Source organism: Dothidotthia symphoricarpi (assembly GCF_010015815.1).
Source record: "Dothidotthia symphoricarpi CBS 119687 unplaced genomic scaffold P153scaffold_5, whole genome shotgun sequence".
Classification (NCBI taxonomy): Eukaryota; Fungi; Ascomycota; class Dothideomycetes; order Pleosporales; family Dothidotthiaceae; genus Dothidotthia; species Dothidotthia symphoricarpi.
Genome location: NW_022985012.1, coordinates 166941 through 183485, shown reverse-complemented (window position 1 = coordinate 183485; position 16545 = coordinate 166941). Strand labels below are relative to the sequence as shown.

The 16545-nt window shown below is 53.2% G+C and overlaps 7 protein-coding genes across 7 annotated transcripts; 5 read left to right on the top strand and 2 right to left on the bottom strand.

Annotated features, from left to right (window-relative positions):
- Window positions 1–93: 93 nt before the first annotated feature.
- Window positions 94–990, top strand: P153DRAFT_364371 (Phox-like protein). The gene is made up of 4 exons (XM_033667584.1): window positions 94–184; window positions 236–257; window positions 329–628; window positions 686–990. The coding sequence occupies exons 1-4, from the start codon at window positions 107–109 to the stop codon at window positions 712–714; spliced, it is 429 nt and encodes a 142-aa protein (XP_033526280.1). The 5' UTR covers window positions 94–106; the 3' UTR covers window positions 715–990.
- A 286-nt stretch (window positions 991–1276) lies between these two features.
- On the top strand, window positions 1277–3815 carry P153DRAFT_310241 (uncharacterized protein; the record flags this gene model as incomplete). The annotated part of the gene is made up of 6 exons (XM_033664766.1): window positions 1277–1338; window positions 1386–1465; window positions 1564–1596; window positions 2051–2395; window positions 2446–3288; window positions 3346–3815. The coding sequence occupies 6 exons, from the start codon at window positions 1277–1279 to the stop codon at window positions 3567–3569; spliced, it is 1587 nt and encodes a 528-aa protein (XP_033526279.1). The 3' UTR covers window positions 3570–3815.
- Window positions 3816–4739: 924 nt separating this feature from the next.
- P153DRAFT_364369 (uncharacterized protein) lies at window positions 4740–6453 on the top strand. The gene is made up of 3 exons (XM_033667583.1): window positions 4740–5067; window positions 5167–5417; window positions 5486–6453. Exons 1-3 carry the CDS (start codon window positions 4942–4944, stop codon window positions 6018–6020), a joined length of 912 nt encoding a protein of 303 aa, XP_033526278.1. The 5' UTR covers window positions 4740–4941; the 3' UTR covers window positions 6021–6453.
- Window positions 6454–6548: 95 nt separating this feature from the next.
- P153DRAFT_382780 (alkaline phosphatase-like protein) lies at window positions 6549–8714 on the bottom strand (the record flags this gene model as incomplete). The annotated part of the gene is made up of 5 exons (XM_033670181.1): window positions 6549–7534; window positions 7586–8242; window positions 8295–8497; window positions 8556–8577; window positions 8627–8714. 5 exons carry the CDS (start codon window positions 8712–8714, stop codon window positions 6549–6551), a joined length of 1956 nt encoding a protein of 651 aa, XP_033526277.1.
- Window positions 8715–10091: 1377 nt separating this feature from the next.
- P153DRAFT_382779 (Cryptochrome/photolyase FAD-binding domain-containing protein) lies at window positions 10092–11749 on the top strand (the record flags this gene model as incomplete). The annotated part of the gene is made up of 2 exons (XM_033670180.1): window positions 10092–11523; window positions 11577–11749. The coding sequence occupies 2 exons, from the start codon at window positions 10092–10094 to the stop codon at window positions 11747–11749; spliced, it is 1605 nt and encodes a 534-aa protein (XP_033526276.1).
- Window positions 11750–11992: 243 nt separating this feature from the next.
- P153DRAFT_364366 (uncharacterized protein) lies at window positions 11993–13297 on the bottom strand. Its single transcript, XM_033667582.1, has 3 exons — window positions 13161–13297; window positions 12536–13107; window positions 11993–12481 (listed from the first exon to the last, which is right to left on the bottom strand). Exons 1-3 carry the CDS (start codon window positions 13260–13262, stop codon window positions 12301–12303), a joined length of 855 nt encoding a protein of 284 aa, XP_033526275.1. The 5' UTR covers window positions 13263–13297; the 3' UTR covers window positions 11993–12300.
- Window positions 13298–14300: 1003 nt separating this feature from the next.
- On the top strand, window positions 14301–15962 carry P153DRAFT_354571 (uncharacterized protein; the record flags this gene model as incomplete). The annotated part of the gene is made up of 3 exons (XM_033666513.1): window positions 14301–14472; window positions 14523–14732; window positions 14785–15962. 3 exons carry the CDS (start codon window positions 14301–14303, stop codon window positions 15960–15962), a joined length of 1560 nt encoding a protein of 519 aa, XP_033526274.1.
- Window positions 15963–16545: the final 583 nt, after the last annotated feature.

Sequence of the window (16545 nt, the reverse complement as noted above, 5' to 3'; positions counted from 1 at the left end):
GCAGCTCCGCACGTGCCATTCTCTCGGGCTAACTGGCCCCGCTATCACTTACGTCCTCCTTGCGCCAAACCACTCACGCATACGTCAGAACCACAGCACGCCCAAAATGCAGTCGCTTCCAGATGCGCGTTCGCAGTCGTTCGAGGAGCTCTATGGGCCGCCCGAGAACTTCCTCGAGATCGAGGTACGCACCGCTGCCCACCTAGTCGACCCCCGCTGACTTGTCGCGTGCTAGGTGAGGAATCCAATGACACACGGTGCGTCGACCGTTACCCGCCTTGTACCTGGCAGGATAGAAGGAGCGTCTGCTGACATGTGTGACTTCCAGGCGTCGGCCGCGGCATGTACACCACATACGAAATCGTAATGCGCACCAACATCCCCGCCTTCAAGCTCAAGTCCAGCACCGTGCGCCGCCGATACTCTGAATTCGAGGCTTTCCGCGACATTCTCGAGCGCGAATCCGCACGCGTGACGATCCCCCCACTGCCCGGGAAGGTCCTCACGAATCGCTTCAGCGACGATGTGATTGAGCACCGAAGGGAGGGGCTGCAGAGGTTCCTGCAGATTGTGGTCGGTCATCCGCTATTGCAGACGGGGAGTAAGGTGCTGGCGGCATTTGTGCAGGGTAAGTGGATTCAGAGGGAAGGGGACGGGGCGTGAATGGCGCTGACAGTGATGGCAGATCCGAACTGGGACAGGCATGCATGGTGATGGGCGACAAAAGCGAAGGCCATGGCCGTGTAGCCTTACGGCGTCATGTCAGACAGGAAGAAACAGAGAGAGGGCGCGAGAGTCTCTTCTGGGTTGCGACTTTATTGTGCGTTATGGAGTGATAGGGCGTTCTCTTGTACTTCCCCATGTGATTCATATATTCCCACTACCCGTAACGACAAAATTCATACAAGTTTGGTGTTCCATTACCCAGATTTCGTTCGCATGATCCCAACAGTATGAGCGCGACCACATCTTCAAACTGCATAAGACCGGACAAGGGGTCTCCTTGAATAGATTGCAAAAAGTTGTGGTCAGACTGTGCAGAAATCGAGTCCACATTGTTCTCCCTGATACATCTTCCACGTGCATCGCATGATGACCATCGAACGATTTGATATCACATCACCCACGCGCTGCGCTAGTGAGGAGGAGGTAAAGCGTAGGAGCTGACAAAGGCGAAAAACCACCAATATTTTCCCCGACAGCGGCAGCCCTGCATACATCCTGCGTCTTGATTCTGCATCGTCAATCGCATTTTTTGAGCAGGAGACGTCTCATCATGGGTATTCCATCAACGCAAGCGTCCAACGCTATCATCTACCTCACTTACGGAGCGTTCCTGTATGTGGATCTCGGCCGGATTATGAATCAAGCTAACGCGGCCACAGAGTCGTGGGATGCTATGTCGCATGGCGTTTGCGCAACCAGAGCAAGACGGAATGGCTGTCGAGTAATCGTACACAGAAGGGTTAGCACTTAAAGACCAATTCACTGGTGTTCAGTTTCGCGCGACATTCGTCGATGCAAGACCCTGAAGATCGCTGTTCCAAAGCTAATGTCTCATAGGCGGTCCGCTTGCTCTCAACTTCATCGCATCGGGTGAGTGCATCCGTGTAACAGCGTTTCGCACGTGAAGAGCAGCGGCAGTATCGGCACCAAACGGACAATATCATCACCTGATCGAGATGTACATGGAATCTATTGCGGGACAAGCGCAAGTCGTCGGTCGAGAGCTAGATATCTTTTAGGTTCGTATCTGAGATCTCTCACAGAAGCTGTTCTCATGACTACTGCATTGGATGCCATCGAGGGGTCCGGGGCAGTAACATGAGGGCAGCCTCTCTGTGCGGCTACACTGCGGGCGCGGAACCAAACTCGGATGGAATGTGCTTTAGATGTCGCGTCTGGAGTACTTCCGTCCGATCGAGGGGAAGCTGAGAAGTACCGTAAGAACTCGATCAAGATAATACTTGCGTGAGGAACGTGCTGCCGCTACTACCCCTTCAATCCCCCCTTCTGTTCAGTCTGCTGACCTAGGTTTTCTCACGCGCAGCTCTCGGATCTGGAATCCTCTTCTCATACCCTCAGATTGCGACAATTGCTGGTGTGCAAGGAGTGTTGGTCTATTCCTTGGCCTCTGCCTTGCCGCTTCTGGTTTTTGGTGCTCTGGGGCCCATCATCAGACGCAAATGTCCTGAGGGGTTCGTCTTGACAGAATGGACGAGGCAGCGTTATGGAGCAGTCGCGGGCTTGTTCCTTAGTGCTTGCACACTTATCACTATGTTCCTGTACATGGTTGCTGAGCTTTCAGCTCTGCAGCAGATTGTCACTCTCCTAACAGGCCTGAACGGTCTTCCCGTGGTCATAGTCGAATGCGCCGTCACCACCATTTACACCTGTACCCTACCCCCTTCTTCTCTTGCGAAGACTCCTGCTAACGTATCATAGCATTCGGCGGGTTCAAGGTCTCCTTCGTAACAGACAATATCCAGGGTGTGATGGTCCTCGGACTCATCATCCTAGGCGTCATCGCCGTTGGTGTGGAAACAGACATCGACCGCTCCCTCATTGACCAATCTGGCTTCCTCGGCTCGAGTCTTCTGGGCTGGCAACTCTTGTACATCCTCCCTGTTGCCGTCCTAACCAATGATTTCTTCTTGAGCGGGTTCTGGATGCGCACTTTCGCTTCGAAAACAGACAAAGATCTCTGGATCGGTGTCTCGCTTGCTACCGTTGGTGTTCTGATTATACTCACGCTGGTCGGCGTCTCCGGACTGCTCGCTGCATGGTCCGGTGCGTGGACGCTCGGAGATGAGGAAACTGGTTCGTTGTCGTTGTTCCTGCTCTTGGAACAACTCCCTGCATGGGTTGTCGGTGTGGTCCTCGTCATGACCGTGTCTCTCTCCACCGCTGCTTTCGACAGTTTCCAATCATCCATGATCAGCACCGGCAGCAACGATCTCTTCCGCAACAAACTCAATATCTGGGTCATCCGCATATGTGTCCTTCTCATCATCTTCCCCGTCGTGGTTGTGGCACTGCGCAGCCCGGATATCCTTCGTATTTTTCTGATCAGCGATTTGGTCAGCGCAGCTGTGGTTCCATGCCTCGTCCTTGGATTGTCCGAGAAATTCTACTGGTACCGTGGGTTCGATTTTGTTGTCGGAGGCCTTGGTGGTATTTTCACAATCTTTTTGTTTGGACTGGTATACTACAACGGCGATGCGAAGCTCGCCAGCGCGTTGCTTATCCTGGAAAGCGGATTGTACGCGAATGATTGGAGCGTTTTCGGTAAGCCGTTCTCCGAATTCCTTTCTCACACCAGAAACTCATGTTAATCCCATTTAGGCGCCTTCGTAGCTGCACCATTCGGAGGTCTGCTCTGGGGTTTCGGCGCCTGTGGTCTTCGTCTTGCTGCCTTGTTCGTCTGGGCCAAGGTCAAGGGCCGCCGCTTTGATGCTTTGGACCGTCCTGTGCATCACGATCGGCAGGCGGGATCATTCGACGGTCACGACAACGATACCGTCATGGAGCACACCGTGGAGGCGCACAAGAGCGGAAAGTTCTTCTAAACGTCTTCTGCGAGATGCACATTTATCGTGCAGTGATCGCATAAGAGGAAGACTGTCATTCGCAGGCGGAAGTTGGATACAAGTGGAGAAATTGGAGGGGAGCATTCTTCCTGTCTAGAACATCGGCGTACTTATCGCAGTATTTATATCTCCTACGTACATATATAGAGAATTGAGGTTGGGGGTTAGAGGAAGGTGGTGGTAATGTTTCATACATTCGTCAATCAATCAATCAATCAATCAACCACTCATTCATAACTCTATTTTGGTCATGGCCCTGTGTCTCGGTCAAGGGCGGGCGCACTCGTATTTGAGAGTTTAGTATGTGGAAGTACGGCCGAAAGTTACGGATGAAATATAGTTTGTATTGATGACACGAAGATCCGGTATGATGCATCTGGGGAACCGAGCATTGTGATTGGCTCAGAGGGAGATGTATGCTGGCGGTACAGTCACTGCAGGGCTGGCACTGACCATGGTCGTCTGTCGATGTGATTTCCCATCTCGGTGTCCATCTTCAGCTTTAGCTGCTTGGTGTTGAAACTTTGAAGCTGAGGCGGTATAGATGCTGATGATGCATGGTAAGACGGAAGCCTCATGCTTTCACGAGACGTCGTCATCGCGGTTGGCTCAGGGGAGCATGTATGTCTCACATTGCTGCTATCATCAAGACCACTGCACTGGTCAGACTGTGCGAATAATGGACCGACTGCTTGTTCAGCAGGTGTACTTAAGCATGTAAAAATGCTGTTGCACCCTCAATAGGCGCATGCTCTCTAGTTGCGCACGGAGGGATGGTTGCAGTTCTGGTGAGACCTTGAACTCACCTACCGGGATCATGCCCTGGCAGCTGCAGGCAGCAGCGTATCCGCTGGGTAAATGCAATACGGTAGAGTTCACAGGCGACGTACATACAGTGATCGTAGAGAGGTGCATCAGCATCTGTGCCTATTCACCTACTCGGGCTTGTTGTAGACCAGATGTTCGTGTCAAGATGTGCCGCTGCCATGTGCCGTGAAGACGGCTCGGCAGGCTGGCGAAATTGACAGCAGGCAGACTTGGATATACAGAGTACAGAGAGGAGTGTCGCAATGGTAGTACAGTGGTAAGCCAGGTTCAGCGCGCGCCGGCCCCACGCTCTAACGGCCGCATGTCCCCGTAGTCGTCGCTCCAATTGGAATGGAGCGTGTTGCAGCGGTACCGAACGTGCACCTCCCTGCTGGACTCCTCTCTACACGCTGGGATATAAGGCCGAGAGGTCTAGTCGTCGCATCCTAGATAAAGTGGGCTCTTCTCTCCAGGACTGCCTCGAGTTTGCGGTAGCCACGCCAGACAGTCCCAGCACTAACTATACTGGCACCACCAATTCAACATGGACTACACGTATTTTAGCACCCAGCAGCAGCCGCAGCAGCAGCAGCCCTACCACCACTATATGGACATGGCCTCCAACCCGTTCCCCCACACTGGAGTCGATCCAGGGACCATCCGAAGCATAGTACGTGTTGGCGGCGCGGGCATGCCTACTGTAGTCCACGCCTTCATATCCCCCCCACACTCCAGCTGATGCCCGGGAACTAACCTTGCCGCTTCACAGGAGCCTCTCGATGCCGGCCTGTTCCCAACCTCGTATGATGCCTTTGCCTTCCACGGCCTGCCCACCCCGCACCAGGGCTCGCCCGAGGGCGGACTAGCACAAACACCCATGCCCGTCGACAGCCTGGATTCGGGCCTGGGAGGGGACGTCGAGGATGGCCGCGGAAGCAGGACGCGCAGCAGCAGCGAGGAGAAGGAGGGTCTGAACCTGACGCCTGCCCAGAGCAGAAGGAAGGCGCAGAACCGGGCAGCGTATGCCTCCCCCCCCTGTTCGTGCTTGCTTTTGACGCACCCCATCAACTGACCCTGCCTGTGCACAGCCAACGCGCCTTCCGCGAACGCAAGGAGCGCCACGTCCGCGACCTGGAGACCAAGCTCTCCACACTAGAAAACAGCAAGCACTCGCTGCAATCCGACAACGACCGCCTCAAACAAGCCCTGCAACGCGCCCGCACCGAGAACGAGATCCTACGCGCCACGGCCGGCTCGCCCCCCTCGTCCCGCCCAGTCTCCGTCAGCTATCCCTCCCCCGGCGCACACCTCCCCGACGAGGACGCCAACGACGACGGGTACAACGTGCAAGTGCTCAACAACGGCAGCGTGCTCAACGCCGCGGATAAAGACCACGTTGCTTCGCGCCAACAGTCAAAGGGCAAGGAGATCCCCGCCGCGCAGGCTTGGGACTACATACAGTCCCACCCCCTCGTCAAGCAGGGCCTGGTCGACATCGTGGATGTGTGCGAGCGGCTCAAAGGCGCGACAAAGTGCGATGGCCATGGTCCTGTTTTCGAGGAGAGCACCATATGGCACGCTGTTGAAGAGTCGCGACGGTGTGGTGGGGACGAGCTCATCTGATTGAATACCTCCCCTCCTTCGTACACTTATGCTGAGCTTCTTAGCATCTTTTTGGTCGCTTCCTTTTCTCCTCTTCCTTATACCCCCTACGTCTGCGTATTTTCCACAACCGATGCGATTGCGCTCGGCGAGACTTGATTCTTGGCGTTTGGGCATCTTAGCATTATGAGTCTTTCCTCTAATGGGGATTCTTGAGGCGTGCGTGGTTATGGGAGATCCGGGCAATATGACGAAAACTTACTATGGTGAGGGTTGCTATGATTTGTATGTTGTCTGGCGCTTGTCTATCTAGTACTTTGGAGTATTTTGCAAAATTGCTAAAATCTTATCATTCTGTGATCGAAAGCTTATAGTCATGTCAGCGGTGTAAATCTGTATGTGGGTGATGCATAGTGGCGGATTGGATGGAAGTCAGGAGCTGCACTAGATTTGCTTTCATCATTCATTACGCTATACGACGCAGCTAATCTCTATCTACCTACCGTACTTGAACAACATCATTCACACATATTCCCTGCCCAACACCCCCTAAGGCTTTCCGCGCGAAAGACCAAAACACTCCGCCATACCAAAGAAGATATCAACGCTATTATACACACCGCCAAACATCTCCTGGCAAGGCCCCATAGCAAACACCGGCACATCAGTAAGCGAGTGCACACCCTGATCATCACTGATAGGCAGCGTGCCATTGAGCAAGATGCCGTTCTGGCCGTCCTTGGGATTAGCCGTGTAATCAGTCACATTCGCATTGAGCGCCACAGCGGGTTTCCGCGGGCCGTCTTTATGCACGCTCCAGTTCTCGCGGCGGTCGGGGTCGGCCATCAAGCCCTGGAAGAGGGTGTAGCGCGGGTCCCAGTTGGAGGGGAAGTTGCTGTCGGTGTAGGTCAGGTTGCCGGTGTTTGCGTACTGGGAGAGGCCCGAGTTTTCGTACACGCCGATGGCGTCGCGTTTCTTGCGGTCGACGTTCTGCGCGGCGAGGTAGTGCGTGTCGACGGAACCCATGACGTCGAAGCCGTGGCCGTGGTCGGCTGTGACGAGGATGAGCGTCTCCTTGAGCGTGTCGGTTTCCTTGAGCTTGGCGATTGTGGCTTTGATGGTGTCGTCGAGCTCGAGGAGTTCGCCGAGCGCGCGGTCATAGTCTAGCACGTGCATCATCTTGTCAATCGAAGCGGCTTCGGACATGAGGAAGTAGCCCTCGTCGCCGGAGCGAGCTTGGAGAATGTCAATGGCCTTGAGGGTCATCTCCTTCAGGCCGGGCTGGTCAAGAGCCGGGGTCTTGTCGCCAGTCGGGGACAGAGATTGGTTCAGATTGCTACGGTAGACGTTGCGGTCGAGCCATTTAGCCATGTTGGATGTCGAGAAGATACCGAGGGCCTTCTCAGTGGAGTTCGAGGCCAATAGGGAAGTACGGTTCTGGTGAACCTGATAGCCTGCGTCGGCAAACTCCTTGAAGTAGTCCTTGCCCTGATATGTCTTCCCGCCAAGCGCAGGGGGATAGAATTGCTCTGCGCCTAGACAGATATTAGCTTTGGTTCCAGAGTTCAATTGTAATGGACACGTACCTCCACCAAACAAAACGTCGACACCAGGGATATTGGTCCAAGTGTAATTCTGATATCCATTGAGGTAGGTGTCAACAATTGCCTCGTACTCGCTGCGAAGACGGGTATGAGAGACCAGAGCAGCAGGTGTAGCATCAGCGATGAAGGCAGTAGAGACGATACCGATATGTCCACCAACGAGGCGGTAGAACATCTCAGCAATAGTCTCAACCTTGGGATCATCGAAGGGGTCCTTGCTCGAGTCCGCGTAAACGTTGAGGCAATTGACAGTACTCTTGTGTCCCGTATTCAACGCCGCAGCAGAGTTGGCAGAATCAGTGATGAAGCTGTCAATAGAGTGGGTCATCTGGTGACCCAAGACAGGGAACTTGTCCATAGCCATGGTCGACTGGTACTTTCCGTTGATACTCTTGTGACCGATCAGACGTGCAGCCGTGATCATATTGGTAGTCATTCCATCACCAATGAAGAAGATGATGTTCTTGGCTTTGCGTTCTTCAGCCAGGTCGCGAACGAGCCATGTAGCCTTTGTGGAACTGCCATTGTTATAGTGGAGGGTGGCAGTGTACTCCCCAGGTTCGTAAAGAGCAACACGACGGTAAGCCTTGGATGAGACATCGACCCAAGTTGGTCTCTTCGCGTCCCGTGCGAAGAAATCTGAATGTTATTTAGCTGTAAGAGACTGGTTGAGGTGATGAAGGTCACATACCCTCAAACCACGTAAAGTTCCACTTCTCTAGCTTTGGCTCGTCGAGTTCAAAGTATTCCGTTGCTGACTTGGCCGCCTCATCCCCCTTCGCGATGGTGAAGGTGAAGCGCTCATCAAGAGGAAGACCGATGACCTCAGAACCATTCTTGGGCGCATGCACTTCGAGCCGAATGTCAAAGTACTGTCCAGCCAGGAAGTCGGCCCTATGGTGAATTCATTAGTTGGAAGCTTCACTAAGCTTCTTCGGCAGGAATTGCGTACTGGTCAGGAGGGAAAACGCATCCTAAAGTTTTATTAGCCTACCATACTTGGACTAAGCAGGAGGAACATACCAAGTGTTGGGCAAGCTCCCAGACGGCGGAAGCTCTGCGCAGAGGCAGCGCCTACTAGTAGAGCAGCTGCGACACCAATTGACCTCATGGCGAACGCGATCGAGAGTAATATCTTGCGCGAGACCTGGGAAATACGATGGCGATCTATGGAGCTGCGCGTCTCATTTTATAAATCTGGTAGAGCTCTTGGACCTGCATGCAAGCTACATGTCAAATGCAGCGTTCATCATGTCTGGAAGCCACCAGGGTCCACACACTCTCTTCGCGACTTTGGACCATGCAGTACAGTGGTTGATTAACTGCTTTGGTGGTCCGCGTGCAATATCCATACGTTCTTACTGCTCAAGAAGAACGCCCAGCTTCCTCATCTATTCCTTTTTCCTCTGCGGCACAGAGCCACCGTCATCATGGAGAACCAGAACGAGCTGCCTCATCGGGCTTGGGACGCATATTTTCCCTGTCAGTAAGAGGTAGGAGAGTGTTCTTGGCGCAACGTGATGTTCTTGAGACTTGTGATTTGCCGTCGTGTTTCCAAGGCTGCCTCCGTTTGGTCAACAACCCCGCAGATTGTACTGTTCTTGGCAGCAGGACGCTGTGTGCCTCACGAATCGCGTGTAGCTTGGCTGACGTTTTGAGATTGGGACTAGTTTTTCGATAGACTGAAGGCTCAGTCGGATTATGGGCCGTGATGATTTGAAAACAACTTGAAGGAGAGGTTGGTTGCCGTGATCACATCTGCAAGCAGCTACGAAGAAGTGGAACCGCTAGACGTATCACGTGGTAGAGCTCGTGTTTCTGCCCATGACTCGACGAAGATCTCACAAGTTGCTTTCAAACATCAACTCCGATCACAACTTCGATATCTAAGATACTGCGCTGTTGCCAATCAGATGGAACTAACAGAATATACGTGTGCGGAAGACTGCTACAATCTCCGCGTTGGTGGATTTCCAGCAGCAGATACTATCGCGTGTCTCCGTGAACTACCAGTCCAAATCAAATCCAGCCCTACCACCGTGAGACGGAACAGCAGACGTCAAGCAGATCGCCATGCGTACGACAACTGCTGCAGGTACACACCAAGAACTCCTAAGGTTTTCGATCTTGGGTTTGACTCGGACCGATCTCGATTAGTGTCTGGTGTTGGAGAACTTCAATGGTGCGCGCCCTGGATTGGTTTTAGTCTGGTCGCGTCGACGTCACCACTTTAGGATATTGTTGAGCCTCAAGTTGCTCAAGAAGATACAACACCACTTATCCGCTCTGTTGCTTCCTAATGCTTCTTGTGAGACGTGTCACTGTACTGCCCGTTCTCCGTGCTCCATCTATCAGGCAGATCTCAGCTGGTTCCACGCAGCCGCAATTGACACAGTTCCAAACGTGGAAGCACGCGACAGGACGACGATCCTACGCGACCAAAAAGCAGCACACTAAAGTCTCCGAACCTCCCTCCGGGAAATCTACCATGTCGAAAAGAACAACGTACGAACGCTCCGAGCTCGGTCACACTTCTACAAAACGCGCGAAACAAGTCGACCAAAACCTACCATACGACATCCTCCGCGATGCCCTCGGTGCTCAAGATGAAATTCAGGATGTGACGAGGGTAGTTCATTGGTTTCATCCCAAGGATCTCCGCATCCAAGATAATACTGCGCTGCACCACGCCTCGGACCTTGCACAAAGGTCGAAGAAGCCGTTGATATGTGTATATCTAAATTGCGCTGCAGATGAATCCTGGCACGGGACGAGTGCTGCGCGCGTCGATTTCATGTGCGAGGGTCTGAAGATCATGCAGAAAGAACTGAAGGAACTGAATATCCCGCTGGTCTTTCTGGAATGCGAGAAGCGCGGAGACATCGTATCTACAGTAGTCAAATGGCTCAAGGAGCAGAAGGTCTCCCACGTATTTGGGAATTACGAGTACGAGATCGATGAGATGCGTCGCGATATCAAGCTGGTACAGGAGGTCGGAGAGGATATCCAGGTCTCGTTACATCACGACCAGACTGTTGTGGAGCCAGGAACTATGCTCACAGGTGCCGGAACACCAATGAAGGTCTTCACTCCCTACCACAGAGCGTGGATGGAAATTATAAAGAAACAACCGGAGCTCCTCGACACGGCACCTCCACCTGCCAAAAACAGCAACTCCATCAAGAAAGAACTGAAAGATCTCTTCGATACCAAACCACCAAAGCCCGGACAAGACAAGCAGTTCGACAACGACGACGACCGAAAACGAATCCGCAAACTCTGGCCAGCGGGCCACGCCGCCGGATCAAAACGTATGGACGCTTTCCTCAAGCAGATCGATAACTACGCCGCCACACGCTCCAACCCAGCCAAAAACAGCACATCCCGCATGTCCGCCTACTTCTCCGCAGGCATGTTCAGCGTGCGCGAAGCCTTGCAAAAGGTCAGCGACTACAACCACGGCAGCACCGACTTCACTGAATCCGGGTCCCGATCAGGCGTCTACGGTTGGGTGCGGGAGATCGTGTTCCGAGAATTATATCGCCAAACGACGCTCATGACGCCACACACTTCCATGAATCTACCGCAGAACCTGAAATTCGACTTTGTGAACTGGGAAGACGATGAAGAAGGGTGGGAGAAGTGGTATAAAGGGCAGACAGGCGAGCCATTCATCGATGCGGGGATGCGGCAGCTCAATACAGAAGCCTACATGCACAACCGGCTGAGGATGAACGTGAGCAGCTATCTGTACTGCAATCTGTTGATTGATTATCGCCGGGGCGAACGATATTTCGCGGAGACACTGATCGATTGGGATCTTTCGAACAACACACAAGGCTGGGAACCTAGTTATACCGTGTTCAACCCGGTGAGCCAGTCGGAGAAGAACGATCCCGATGGAGACTATATCCGGAAGTGTAAGTCGTGGTCTAGAATTGTGTTGATGGTGACATGTGCTGACCTTGGACAGGGGTACCTGAACTCAAAGACGTACAGGGAAAGGCCATCTTCAATCCCTACGAACGTCTGTCGAAGGAAGAATTCGAGAAGCTCGGCTATCCCAAGCCGCACGTCAACTGGAAGAAAACCAAGCAAAGGTGCATGGAGAGATTCAAGAACGACATGAAGGACGTTTCCCCCTAAAGTTTCGTAGTGGGTTGAAATATTCAAGATTTAGGTGCTTAATTCTATGTTGGATGAGGCACGGCTAGGAATGGATGATGACAGCGTAGTTCAATGGAGAACGGGACTGCAAGTATGCATTATTTAGAAGAATTACCATTTCCGGGTCGTCCACAAACTCGTTTCAATCAAACGTCTCAATATAAAGAGGAATATATACGCGATTCATAGCTTCAACAACGGGCAGTGTGTAAGGACGAGGTACTCATAAAGTCATATCTCATTGCCTATTATATATTCATTGAGCACCGCAAGGTGTGCGAATCGGGTGTGTGCAACGCCCACCACCTCATGTATTATCCCATTACTCCTCTCCTCTCAGACTAGCCCTTTGGCACTCATAGGCATTCATGGCCAGCCTAATAGGTTGCCTCTCGCCTATGGAGGCTTCCATGGATATTGATAGCATACATCGGGGCCAAAGTGGACATGTGGCTGAAAGTCCCTTCACCTCAGCTGATTAGCATGGGTTGAAAGCTGTCGAACAGCAATCTGAGCAGTGACCTGGCTCACTACTCGGCCTTCTTGGCTAGCTCAGCCTGGTTGCGCAGGCCCGGCGCAGTGCTGCTCTGGCCGCTCTGCCTCCCCTGTTCCATGTCGGCAGCCCACAGTGCTGCGCCAACGGTGTTTGTGAAGGAAAAGAAGATGCCGACGATGGGGACGAGCTCGAGTAAGACAGCGGGGACACCGAAGCTGTCAATACGTCAGTCAATCGTTCAATGAGTATATGGGAGAGACGTTACAGACCTTGCGTATGCTGCCTTGCGATTCTCGATAAAGTCTTGCTTCTCACGCGGCTTCATCTGCTTGAGCTGGAAGTAGCGTGCATGTGCTGTGGGGCCAAACTTGCGTCCCTGCAGAATGACGAAGAGGACAGTGCCAAAGACGGGGATGAAGTTGAGCGGGAGGTACATGAGATATCTGATCATGGCTTTGGGCGTGAATTTGGCAAATGGCTTGGACACAAGCTTACCCAGTTTTGCAACTGGGTCGCTGCCAGACTTGATCTGGCGCTCGGTTGAGACCAACGATGTCATGTTGCGGCAAAGTAGGGTGCCGTCAAATGTGTCGATGAGGGCATCGTCAATGAGGAAGTTCTTGCTCAAGATGGAGAAAATGGTGGAGGATTCGCTGAGGACAAGCAGAAACGTTGTAAGTACAGCGAGCGGACCGTTGAAGATGGCGAGGACTGCGGCTTGTGGCACGTAGGTGACAGCAAACATGAAGATTGTGACACCCAGGCCGAGAGACATGGTGGGGACAAGCTTTGCTGCGAGAGGACGCCATAGCGCACGGTGAGAGAAGAAGTAGACAATACCCTTGTAAGAGCGTCAGTCTCGTCACCTCAGGCTGTCAATCCAAAGTCTCGCACCTTGAAGGGATAGAGGTACGCGCCAGAGCGCACGGCATCCTGCGCCAGCACTTTGGCCTGCTCGAAGTCCTCCTTCGCAACTTCTTTTACTCTCTCCGACATGTTTGCGAAAGAGTTGATTCGGGCCGAAAGAGGTGTACAAGGACAAGGGAGTAGGTGTAGAGAGATCAAGATGTGGCAGACGTTGGTTCAGGAAGTTCTGGGGTTGGTGGGGTGGAGCTATGGCCTCTTGACGTCATGTGTATTTACCTGCACCACAATCCTCAATGTCCAGTAGATTGGCTTCTGCGGCCAAAGGTAACACCGACTACAACTCAATTGCATGCACCTGCGGGGTGTCCTTTACAGAGTTTGAAGACACAGCCCACAACACGTCACTCTGCCGTCATGTAGAGACATCTCTGAAATTCCAGTTCCTCCACTCATTTCGATCAGCACTAACGCAAGTTTCAGCCCTCTGTCGCTAGCAGTCCAGACCCCTCAGATACTTCAATTAGCGCCGATGTTCCCTGATTCACTCGCCACAATCACACGGAATGGCTGTGTACTGCAATGATCTCCTGGCGATCAGATCGCGTCTTACGCGTTTAAACCAATGCTGGCAGTGCAAAACAGGGCGTGGAGTAGTGGCTAAGCTTTCCGGACCTGTTCAAGCCGGAAAATGACGCAGCTACTGACCCCGCCGTGAACCGTTTCGCACAAGCTTCAGCTTCGGAAGCTGGCAGCTCTGAGCAACAAGGCTTGTCAGGACTGGTGTGGGGTATACACCCGAATCGTCCCCGCAGAAAACGCGAGATTCAGGTCTTTCCATGGGAATGACGTTTGCCAGCAGACGTGGAACATGCTAGATGTCTGGGAATTGGATTGGATTGCGGGTCTTCCCATTGCAGGCGGAACAGAGTGAGAAACAGGGATGGGAGGTAGTCACTGCCTTGTGCTGGGTCTGCTGATGCCATTCAATCCGGGATCGCAATGTGACGTAGCCATTGCGCCTTCCTGTCTCAATATATATATGAGGGGGGACATGCCTCTACCTTTCTCCTTCACACCACTACAACCCCATCAACTCAACCCAATAACTTCAACAACTCTACTTCCTCAACCCTCACACACTCACACTCACACCAACAAACCACAATCATGGCTGGACTACTCAACAAGGTCAAGCAGGTCCTTCACAAGGACGAGACACCTGGCTCAACCACACATGACACCACTCACGATGCCACCCACGGCACCCACGGCACCGCCTCCGACGCAACCACTCACGGTACACCCGGAAACCTCACCCATGGCTCTCACGGCACAACCAGTAGGCACAGTGCATCTCTTACTCATTGATCGTTCACTGATAATCAACAGACGACCCCACTCACAACTCTCACCTCGCCAACGAGGCCGACCCCCGTGTCGACTCTGACCGTGTAGGTACAACCGGCGGTTTTGGAAACCAGTCGACTGGAGTGACCGGTCACTCGACCACAGGTGGACTTGGAAGCCATTCCACCACTGGCCACCACAGCGACCCCAACGGTCCCCACGACTCCAGTCTCGCGAACAAGGCCGATCCTCGTAAGCAGCACCCACCCAAATAACATGACATGAGCTAATCTCAAACACTTAGGCGTCGACTCAGACCATTCCCGAACAGGAGAACACATCAAGGCTCAAGGCGTCGGAAACCCCAACGCCGTTGAAGGTGGCATCCCGCATGCATTGGTCGAGGACCGCTCAAGCTTCCAGACCAGCCGTGGCACCGAACCCGGCAGCATCAGCGACCTTGCCGGCGGCAACACCCACAGCTCGACTGGCGGTCTCGGTAGCCATGGCACCCACGGCTCAACTGGCGTCGGCAGCGGTCTTGGACACGGCCACAACGACCCCACTGGTCCTCACAGCTCTCACCTCGCCAACCAGGCCGATCCCCGCGTCGACTCTGACCGCGTAGGCGGAGCTGGAAACACTGCTGGCGCTGGTGGATACGGCACCACCGGTCTTGGTAACACCCACGGCTCAACTGGTCTCGGTAGCCACAACACTCACGACTCCACTGGTCTCGGTAGCCACGGCACTCACGGCTCGACTGGCCTTGGAAGCCATGGCACACATGATTCCACTGGTCTCGGTAGCCGTGGCACTCACGATTCCACTGGCCTTGGTGGCCGTGACACTTACGACTCCACCGGCCTCGGTAGCAACACCTCAACTGGTCTTGGAAGCCACGGTACTCACGGCTCGACCGGCATTGGAAGCCATGAGCACCACGACCACCACCACACTCACGGCACTCACGGCTCCCACGACGCTTTCGCAGGACGGGAGCTTGAGGGTCCTCACGTTACCCACACAGCCAATGCTCTCGACCCCCACGTCAGCAGCGGACACCAGCACGGGTCTGCTTTTGCAGGCCAGCCCATCGGAACCGGCCTCGCGGCTAGCCAGGGCATGGCCCCTACCCACACCAGCGGTCTTGGACACAGCCACAACGACCCCACTGGTCCCCACAGCTCTCACCTTGCCAACCAGGCCGATCCCCGTGTCGACTCTGACCGCATTGGCTCAGCTGGAAACTACAACGGTAACAACTCTGCTACCGGTATCGGTGGTGCTCAGGCTGGCCAAGGAATTGCTGGTACTCACGCTGGTCAAGGTCTTGGTAACACGCACGAGCAAGGCTACGGATCTGGTGCAAACACAACCGCTGGCCCGCACAACAGCAACATGCTGAACAAGATGGACCCCAGGGTTGATTCTGACCTCGACGGCGGCAAGACCTACGGTGGCAACAAGACCTACCAGTAAGCTTTTCGAAGCTAGGTGGGTGGAGAAAACTTACAAAATCATGGATGACTTTACGACGATTACCCGATTACCCATAACAATGTATGATAAATAGTCTGCATTAATTTCAAATATGTCTTGAACAACTCAAATCCTATGCTCGTGACTCGGTGACATATTGTGTTTCCTAACTTTTTCTGGCAAGTTGGCTTCTGTCCATACTCTGATTGGTATTCACAGGCAGTAAGAGTCGAGATGAGATTTGTTGAGAATTATCGAAGTGTTGGAGGCAAGCATGTCAGTGAGAGGTTAGTAGGAATGACGAGAAAACAGGGTAAGGAACGTTAGGCAGAGTAAAGGTCGGGAAGTGAGATTCTTATCGGTTGTCCATGTTTGTCTCAATCTACTTTGAAGTGGGTCGCCTGCACCAATGCCATAGTAGCACAGAACAATGCTACTTCCAAAACAATATGGGCCTGACAAGAGATGAGTTCTCGCCTGATAGTTGTGAGGGGCCCCAGGCAGAAGCAGTCGAAGGAAATCAAGATTGACAGACTAACATGTTCGTCAAGGTGATGTCGAACCTGTTGGAAAGATATTTGGA